At 39.1% G+C, this 10,042-nt stretch overlaps 1 protein-coding gene across 2 annotated transcripts; it reads left to right on the top strand.

Annotated features, from left to right (window-relative positions):
- Nucleotides 1–1,415: 1,415 nt before the first annotated feature.
- On the top strand, nucleotides 1,416–9,782 carry LRRD1 (leucine rich repeats and death domain containing 1; the record flags this gene model as incomplete). 2 transcript variants are annotated; one of them, XM_083826959.1, is made up of 5 exons in its annotated part: nucleotides 1,416–3,212; nucleotides 4,610–4,808; nucleotides 6,236–6,397; nucleotides 9,061–9,181; nucleotides 9,403–9,782. In XM_083826959.1, 5 exons carry the CDS (start codon nucleotides 1,416–1,418, stop codon nucleotides 9,581–9,583), a joined length of 2,460 nt encoding a protein of 819 aa, XP_083683085.1. In that variant the 3' UTR covers nucleotides 9,584–9,782. The 2 variants fall into 2 exon arrangements, with proteins under 2 accessions (XP_083683085.1, XP_083683086.1); XM_083826960.1 differs by lacking the exon at nucleotides 9,403–9,782 and having other exon boundaries at nucleotides 6,236–6,437.
- Between the last annotated feature and the right edge of the window lie 260 nt (nucleotides 9,783–10,042).

Genomic DNA, 10,042 nt, shown 5'->3' on the forward strand with positions numbered 1-10,042 from the left:
CTCATGTCTGAAGCCTTCCAAAGCAGGATGGTGCAGATCTGCCTGTGAGGGGGGAGGAGGAGACTGACTGATGATGATGATGAGCGCCTTTGGTTTGCCAGGCGGCAGTCAGGTGAGGGGGGGAAATGCTGCTTGTGGTGGTGCATCACCAACAGGAGAATGAAGGCCGAAAGCAGTAATTAGCAGTCTGAGGCAGGACAAACATGCAAGGAGAGCTCTAGAGAGCTGTGGAGTGGACACAGCTGAGCCATGTCTGAGCCTCTGCTGTCAGGGGACATCCTGTGCTGTGCAGGTGAACCACAAGGACCCTGTGTGGAAAGCAGAGTATTGCATCTCTTACCCTTGTCGAAGGTTTCTCAAAATACACTTTAGGGTTAATGTGTGTCCCTACAGACTGAAATAACCCAATCTCATCCACTGTTGTTTATCATGAAAAATGAAGAACTGTTCAGAACTATGTCTAACGTAGCAGTAAGTATCTGTGGTAGTGACGACTGCCTTATGAAACAGAATCAAAACAATTTCAGTAACAGCTTTTTTATTTAATGAGGTAGGTGTGGATTTCAAGACTTATATATCACACATCCATTAAATCCACATCCATATTTAGGTAAGCAATTCTTTCTGCTCGAGGCCTATTATGTTTCTTATTTGTTCGTGATGTCAAGGAGCTTAAAAGTAAAAGTTACATTTACAATGTAAGCATTTTAATAAAGTAATGGTATTATTGCATATTCAGCATTTTAAAACCATTTTGATTTTAAAACCAGTTTGATGTTTAAGTGTAGACTTAGCCTAAATTATGGGTCCTGTTTCTTAAAAGATGTATTATATATATTTTAACCATGAGATGCTACTAACCTAAATATTGTATATAGGCAAAGAAACATCTCAAAGATTCTTAAATTAAAAACTGCATTTAATGAGTCTGTTGATTCCATGAAATCTCTAGCAACAAACGACACAGTTGTGACATACATTTTATGATCTGTAGTGTTGTATAGAAAAACAAGGTATTATATTAAAGTAACAAGCAGTGCAGTAAAATAATTTCCTATTTTGGGTAAACAAAGAAGTGGGAAAGTTCACAAATATGTAAAAAAAAATCTAGATTTTTATTAAGTTCTTATACAATTGCTAGCTCAATCTGCCAATGTCAAAACATTTATTATTCCATATAGACTTCATGCTTACACTTTGGTTTCTTAAAAAATAGCAGTAAGAATCAATTGCCAATCCAGAAGAAGAACCAACGTCTCGGGAGAAAGAAGAAGATTAAATTCCACATAGTCTAAATACAGAAGGATTAAACAAAAACTTTCATGCAATTCCTGACAATGATAGACAGGAAGACCTGTTGAATTCAGCAGAGAGTCCTGAAGCAGCTGCCCCAACCGTGAAAAGTTAGAGTTGAAATGTCACATGAAGTTCCTAAAGCAGATCAGGAAAGCCGTAAAATGACGGAAAATGAATCAAAAAGTGATATACCTGGAAAAAAGCATGAATATGAATCCTCAGCTGAGAGAAATGCTTCCACAGTGCCTCAGGGTGTCCCTGAAGCAGGTGTGAGGAAGCTCACGTTTGCATCAGATACAAATGACACCGGGGAACTGAACCAAGAGCTTTCAGAAGCTGTCAATGCAGATGCCAGATCAGACACATTATCATCAGCAGAGAATCCTGAAAGTGCTGAAAAAGGATCAACATTTTTGATGCCTGAAGAAAAAGATGAGAATTTTACACTTAGACTAAATGATAAAGGACTCCAGGATACGCCTCTGCTCACTTTTGAAAGCCAAAATTTGAAACGCTTGTTCTTACACAACAATGAACTAAAAACACTACATTTAAATGTAGGAAATCTAACTAATCTGGAGATCCTGTTACTTGAAAGAAATAGACTGACGTGTTTGCCACCAGAAATATCATTTCTTCATAAATTAACAGTATTGAATGTCAGTCACAACCAGTTACTGTATCTCCCTAAAGAATTTTCAAAGCTTGTAAATCTTAAGGAACTTTTTCTCAATCACAACAACATGGACGAATTTCCTTTTGCACTGAGAAGCCTTGAAACATTAGAGCTTGCTGGGAACAAGCTGAAAACTTTGCCAGATGCCATGGCTGACATGGAAAAATTGAAGGTATTCAACATTGATTCCAATCACTTCTCAATATTTCCAAGGGTTCTCTGCTACCTTCCTAATCTAGTAAAACTCAGCATATGTCAGAACTCGATTCAGAGTTTACCAAAGGATATTAAAGAGCTCAAGAAACTAGAAGAATTTTCAATTAGTAACAATAAGCTTATATTTTTGCCTGTGCAGTTTTTCCAGTTAACAAAACTGAAAGAACTCAGAGCTGATGATAACAAACTGGAGTTTCTTTCAGATAAAGTGGAGAATTTAAGAGAACTTAGGTTTCTGAACCTTGCAAAAAATTTGTTCAAAAGCCTTACAGATAATCTTTGCAACTGTACCATGTTGAAACATCTCATTATACACGATAATCAGTTAACCCAGCTCCCTGCTAATATCCACAGACTTAGAAATCTAAAGGAGTTTTCTGTAAGTAGGAATCAGCTGGACTCACTGGATGAGCAAGTATCCTATTTAAAAGACCTCTCCAAGATAGAGCTTTCAGGAAATGCATTGACACACATTCCTGTTGAATTAAAAGATTGCATACAGATAACCAAAGCTGACCTCAGCTATAATAAGCTCTCTCAGTTTCCAAATGCATTGTGCGCGCTATTTGATCTTAAATACTTAAATCTTAGTGGCAACTCTATTTCAGAAATAATACCTGGGATTTCCGACATTAAAGATTTGGAGCATCTAGAATTAAACAAAAATAAACTGTCCTCATTTTCTGCGTGCTTGTGCAGCCTTACAAAACTAGTTTACTTGGATTTAAGTGAGAATGAAATCAGTAACATACCAGCAGTGGTATCTGAGATGAAGGCTCTCCGGGTGCTGCTTTTACACCATAACAAGTTTGACTCATTTCCTGAAGAGCTGTGTACTTTAAAGTTTTTAAAAGCACTTGACATTTCAAATAATCAGATAAAGACTATTCCTTTAAAAATCAGCAATCTGGAAGCGATCAAAGACTTAAATGTATCAGACAACCAGTTTGCATCTTTTCCTTCTGAAATATGTCATCTGTCCTCACTGGAGAAATTGACCCTGTCTCAAATGCATGGGTTGAAGGTAAGAGGTCATTTCCTTTAGGTAAGAAAACTCACAGATTGTCATGCTGCAGAATTATTATAAAGACACTTTCTCCTAACACAGGCTAAAGCTCCTGTGTTTGAAGACACCTAGAGTAAACATAGAGGGAAATGTATTTATCTATTTTTAATATCAGAACTGGACAGAAATCTATTAGGATGCACATTTATTTAGAATTATTAGATAGGAACCTTACTTTATATGGTGTTATTTAGGTATATCTTGAAGTGATATTTTGATAATCAAGACAGACCTGAAGTAAACCGTATATTCCTTATTCTTCTAGTACTGGTACAAATTGCTCTATTTGCCATCCCAGTGGATGCTAAGAGACAAAATGACTAGCTAGAATTTGGTAGATAAGCCTGCCTCCAGGATTCCTCTCTGTAAAATGAACAAATCCTTCCAACTTGTATCAAACGTCTTAACATTAGAAGTGCATTGAAGTTTGACTAATTGAAACAAGAAAAACTATATTGCTTCTCTGATTGCTTGTAGCACAGATAATTGCTTCACATTTCTAAAATCCAAAGTTATTTTTTTTTTATACTAAGGAATGAGGCAGGAAAAAAAAACCCCTCCTGAGGAAATCTAAACCTGTCTGACCTGTCTTCTGATTAAAAAAGCAGATAGCGGTTGTCATAAATAAAATGGCACTGTGCTAGCATTGCCAGTTGAAAGTAAACATCTTTCTAAAGCAAACACTGATACACACAGTCCTTGGCTCACTCATTTCAAAAGTTAAGCATTTTAATCTCTCCTTTCACCAGAATTTGCAAAATCAGCATTTCAGAAAAGACTCAGATTTCTTTGTATGATTTCAAGTGTGGTTATGATGTCTACCAAGGGCTTACCTTCTTCAGAGACGAGAGCAAAAGGTCTGTGAGCTTACGTTCATTTCTCAGGGAGCTGTAGGTCTAGTTTCGACAGTATCTGGAGAACAGTTAAAGTTCCTAGGAGGAAAATAAAAATTAGGAAAGACCAAGGTAAGAACCAAATGGAAGAAAAATATGTTTCATACCCAAGAGGCTGAAAAAACCATTTGTGTGTTCTGAGAGGGTAAAAGTTTTCATTAATGAGTTATTAATGATAACAATGCCCAAAAGAATTTCTCCTGAAGCTCCTGCTATGGAGGCATGTTTTTTTATTGCCATCTATTATTGTGTCTAGAAGTTTTGCTGCAAAATTTTGTGCTCAGCATCCGTATTCTTCTTGGAAAATACTAAATTAGCTTCCACTAGAATTGAAGTTTAGAAGCTTTTATTGTTGGAATTAAATTATGGGATGTAATTTTGCCTGCAGGAAAGTTACCTTTCTAACTTTTCACATAAGAGAAATCATATCAAAATAAATGAATTGTCTTCTTTCTCTATCAGTTAACTCAAATTCCAGAGGAGCTATCTAAACTGGTTTGCCTCCGGGAGCTTGACATATCCCATAATGCATTAAAGGAAATGCCAGACAGCATAGGGGAACTGGAATATTTGGTCCATTTAATTGCAAATAATAATGATATCAGCCAGCTCCCCAAGTCTATTACATCGCTAAGAAATCTCCAGCACCTTGATCTGAGTGGTAAGTAGCAGGCATTCGATCCATTAGTGGCATTTAAGCACTGAACTGTGCCCCTGATGAGTATAAACATATCACGAGATGAGAAGGTGATGAAACAACTGAGAGAAATACAGCTTTCTATTTTTTTTATGTATGCTGCTGTTACCTGCCATGGCTTCTAACCAAGTATCTTTTAACACAGCTGTGAACCTTCCGTAACCCCCCTCTGAAACCTTCTTAAGGGGCATGATTTTTGCAGGTGCGATCATCAGGCAGATAAAGGCCTGACATACACAGAGCACCAATCACTACAAAATTTATTCTGCAGGGACCTACCATTTTTAGGACTGACATTATTCTGTTGCAAAGAACGTTTATCTTTGTGTTCAGATTTCTAACTGGTAGTGCTGGTATAATACAGTCTGTTGTCCTTTTCCTGTGTGGAGGATTTACTGGGTTGTCAAGTGACTGTTAAAAATGCTAGGACAAAAAGATGGGCATGAAGCAGAGCCCTGCGCAGTGTGTTATCTCAGGTATATCTCAGCTGCATCAACACAGCTTCCATGTTCCACCCTGTGTTTGCTCACTGCAGGCTGAAACTCATGGCTCAGCACACTGTCACGTAGAGACAGGAGCTCCTGCCTTGTTAGCCTGGGAAGCTGCATGGTCAGCATTAGCTGAAATATCCCTGGAAATGATCCCTTCCTGCCTAGCTGCTGTGCTTTACAGGCAGCTGGGGTGCTTTGGGAATTTATTCAGATGTTTTCTGACTGATACCATTTAAAATCCTATGGACCGAGGACACGTTTTATACACTGCTATAAGCCAGGCTTGCAGTTTTGAATTCATCTTTTATTGCTATGATATATTGTCCTTCCTCCATGTCTCTTCACTTACTTTTCTACTGCATTATGCTGATAGTGACTCCTTTTTGTAACATTTTGCTTAACCCCATTTCTGCTTGCCTCTTTGCTTGTTTCCATCCGTCTCTGCCTTTGTTGCCCAGATTTCTCATTACTGAACTTTCTAGCTCTCCCTTCATTTTCTTCCCCTGTATTTGTCACTCTCATTTTTACAGCTACTTGTAACTTTTTACTTTCTGTGCATCAGCTGATTTCCTTTCTTTCCTTCATTTCTCCCCGAAGAATAATTTTCATAATGCCAGCGTTAACTTCTACAAGATTCTCTCTCAGTTTCACAGTGTAGTAGGCCATCAGGCCAGTATAGTAGACCATGAAATCAGAGAAGGAAATCCTTAATTTTATTGCTATTTCAGTCAAATCCCCAAACTGTAAATTCTCTGAGGCAAAATTTGTCTTCCCTTATGTTTATGCAATGCTGAGTTCATAATTAAAACTAAAAAAAAAAATCTCTTCCCTGACGTGTCCCAAGCTTCTTTAGATGAATGCACTGCAGATGTAATTAAGTATGCCTGTGTACTTCAACAGAAAATCGACTGAAATCTTTGCCTGCTGGTCTTCATCACCTTCATTTGCTGAAAGATATAAACTTTGATGGAAATTTTCTGTTTGAGCCACTGAAAGACCTGTGTAGAGGAAAGCAACTGCATCCCATTCTGTGCTATCTGGAAAGTGCCAATGAAAGAGATGGTATGTTAAGAAGAAATAGAGGTACCTCTGTGCGTTAAAGGTAACTGCTGTAGGAGCTGTCGAAACTCCACTTAGCTGTTTTCAGAAGGCAGTATTGTTACTGGTTCTGGTTCTGTTCCTCGCTGATTTTTGTTAGTATCAGCAATATTGGAATTATGATTAATGTTCGTGTGCTTCCTTTGCAGGCATCATTTAGACAGAGAAATCACCAAGAATTTATTTGTTATTATTGTATGGGGGGTTGCATGAGGTCACTGATAAGAAACCTGTAGTTTAAGAGCAAGGATTCTATTATTGCATTAGGACTCTTCAGAAATGGAAGCTGACAGCCAAAAACGGAAATTGGGGTCTTGGCCTTTGTATTCAGACCAGAAAGCCAAACACAGCTAAATGAAATACGCAAGCTTGAAGTTACATCAGTTCTGTGCATCCAGAGGGCTGATTTGTATTGAGAGTAGAATAGCATCTTACTCCTTTCTTACCTTCTCTAGCTCTTTTTCTGCTCTTGAGAATGCAAAATCTCAGTATCTATCTATATCCTGACTTCCCTATGGCCTGCCCACACGTCATTAACTATAAAACACCGAAGGCGTACCAGATGTTATCCCAGTGCTACTAAGGATTTTGACATCAAAATATAATTTTAGTGGTTAAGATTTACCAAAACAGAAAATGTTGGCTAACACGGTTGCTCAAATGTTTTTAAAAAAGAGAACTCACAACTCAAACCTAGAAAGCAGTGACCAGGAAAAAAAAAAAAAGATAAAGGAGAGAAAACACAGCCAAACCTTCAAAGCCAGAGAAGACAGAAGAGGGTATTGACAGACAGAAGACTAAAACCAAACAGAGACATTACTGTAACTGAGGTGGGCATGTTTCCACAGCCTGAGGGCTCAGATGCCTCACCTGGGATGAAGGCTGCGATAGGGTCCTCCTGAGGAGGAGGCTCAGGGAAGGTGCTGCCAAAGCACAGGAAGGAAGTGTTGGTGTGTGCTTTCCAGATTCCTTGTGCATCTCAGCCAGGAGGCACTGCCTACCTGCTGCTCTACTCCTGGGTCAGCCTTACGCCTCTGAGAGGCAGCCCTGTGCTCCCAGTCATTGCAGATGGTGATTCTGGATGGTGGACTGTATTCCAGTAGATCCTCAAGCAGAGACTCCTTTTTTGCCTGGCTGGCACAGGGGAAGCCATCCATGCCTCTGTCCGTGGACTCTGGAGGCATAGGTAATAAGTATGTAAATTATTGACAGAGCCCAGAGATAGAGAATATGCTATGCTTTTGCCAGTGATTGTCCTCCCCAGACATCTTCCCTAGACCAAACTGTGTATGAGAACACTTAGCCTAGACTTTTTCTATGGAGACCATGTCCAGGTGCTTGTTTGGAGAAGGTGGAACGTCAGATCCTGTGGGTGTCCTGACACCCAGGGGACATGGCATCACCTCTAATGACCTGTGTATTTCTGTAGTCTCCTGTAACCGAGAGGTAGAAGGGAACCATGCAAGCACAGGCAAAAGAAAACTTGGACATTTTATAACGTGCGTAAGGAAGTAGGGTACAATAGTAATAGGGAAGTAGGAATAGTAATAGGGCTTCCCTCCTGTGCCCTTGTAGCCACCTCTAAGTGGTCAGTTCACTGAGAATGTTCCTCTGTTCCATGTGCTACCCAAGAAGCTGGTTGTGAGTTTGGAGATCAGCAGTGAAGCGTCAGTGGCTGTGCACTATGTGGCCAACGACAGTGGTCCAGATCTACTTTGTATCTGGAATCACCCAGTGCGGCATGACACAGACTTTACTGACCGTGGTGGGTTGCCCGGTCCATCTTCACCTACTGAGAGTTCCTGCTGCAGGAGAAGCTTTCATGCATTCCTCCCATCCAAGGAACGGCAGCCTTTATGCTGCATTCTATGGATAGGCCATTCCAAAAGAAATTATCTGGGTATTACTGCCCTGCTATTATCCCTGGCTCTGGAGGTTGCCCACAGGAAGGATGGAGTGCTGCCTGTTCCCTTATTCCTCACTGATTTTGCTGAGCTGCGTGGTCCTTTCATAACTTGATGAAGATCAAAGAGAAAAGAATATTGCCAACTACTGCCTCCTCACTTTATGCAGTGTAAATGCAATGAACTCTAATCCTGTCAGGTGTAACACTTGTTTTCAGTCACATAAGGGAGAGAAAATTTTTTACTCTTAGCATATACGAGCTGTTCAGATACACACAGTTGCTTTGGCAATCTGGTTCGCTCTTGACTGGTGGTGAGCTGAGCTGTGAGGCAGATGAGTACTGTAAAAAGTGTTCTCGGTGCTGTACCTCCCCACCCTGCTATTCTCATAACTCAGGCTGCTTCAAACTGAAGAAAATGAAAAGCACCCATAACGTGGCAGTGACCAAAACCAGTGTGCTGGAGCCTTACAACCCTTCTGGCTGAAGGCAGGGCCTCCCTGAGATGAGGAGTATTCAATTTCCCCGCCCCCAGCAGGGTTATGAGGGAGAGATGATGATGATGATGATGATGATACATCCTCCAGGATGGTGACATCACCTTGGAAAATGATGTTTGGTATTAAAAAAACCCCGAAGCAGGTAAACAGCATTTACAAAACATGTTAGACAAGATATGCAATTTTATTTAATTAGCAATACTGCTTTATATGTTTCTATTTAGAGAAGATACTGCGTAAGATGATAGAAGTGATTGCTGACAACGTTGCTTCTGAAGATTTTGAATTTTTCTGTCAGAAACTGCAACTTCGTCAGGCTGACATCAAGTCTCTGGAAAATACCAGGTTAGTTACAGGTAGTTGTAACAGTATCTTGTTGGTTTTCCTTCCCATTTCCCTTGTCATTACTATTTTACGAAGTTAATACACAGTATTTTGATTAAAGAATTCGTGGTACATTTTCTGTTAAATACAGAGTAGATATATCTATGTAAAATTTAGTAAATATCTACAAATCTCTTTTTTTTTTCCTCAGACATTTACTTCATAACTTCTTTTCCTAACAGGACTCTTAAGCTGAAGGAGAAAATCATCAAGGCACTGGACATTTGGATCAGTGAAAACCAAGACCTCACTTATGCTGAAATGGTAGATAAACTGATCAGAATACTAGTAATGACAGGCATGTGTGATCTAACCAACAAAGTGAAAGCTTTAAAACTCTATTCACAAATGGTGAAATTCTAAACAAGGAACGTACAAAGAGTACTTATGAACAGAACAAAGGCATGTGTTGCCACTCTTTTTATCCCTGAAATTATTTTCACTTTGATCGTACCATATCATGAGAACTCAGCCTGTTTTTAGAAAGTCATTCATGATTTTGTATTAGCTTGTCTAATCTTTTAAAGATTGCTTGTGCAAAAAAATAAAAATCAAAAATGCACCTCTTTGATTTCCAAAGTGGTCGTTTTGTTAAAAAATGTACTTAAACTTATGAAAACGTTAGTAGATCTCGAATCTATTACATCAAGTTGTTTTATTCAGTGCTGTGAAATTCCCATCTTAAATTATTGAATAATGTTTATAAACAGAAAAAAAATGTTCATGGTTTTAGCATGTTGCTTGCAACAAATTTTAGTGTTCTCCGAGGCTGTATGAAAATACAGTGAGCATTCTGAGCATCTTTCTAGCTTACTTTTTAGA

This window comes from Anser anser, assembly GCF_964211835.1.
Source record: "Anser anser genome assembly, chromosome: 2".
Lineage (NCBI taxonomy): Eukaryota > Metazoa > Chordata > Aves > Anseriformes > Anatidae > Anser > Anser anser.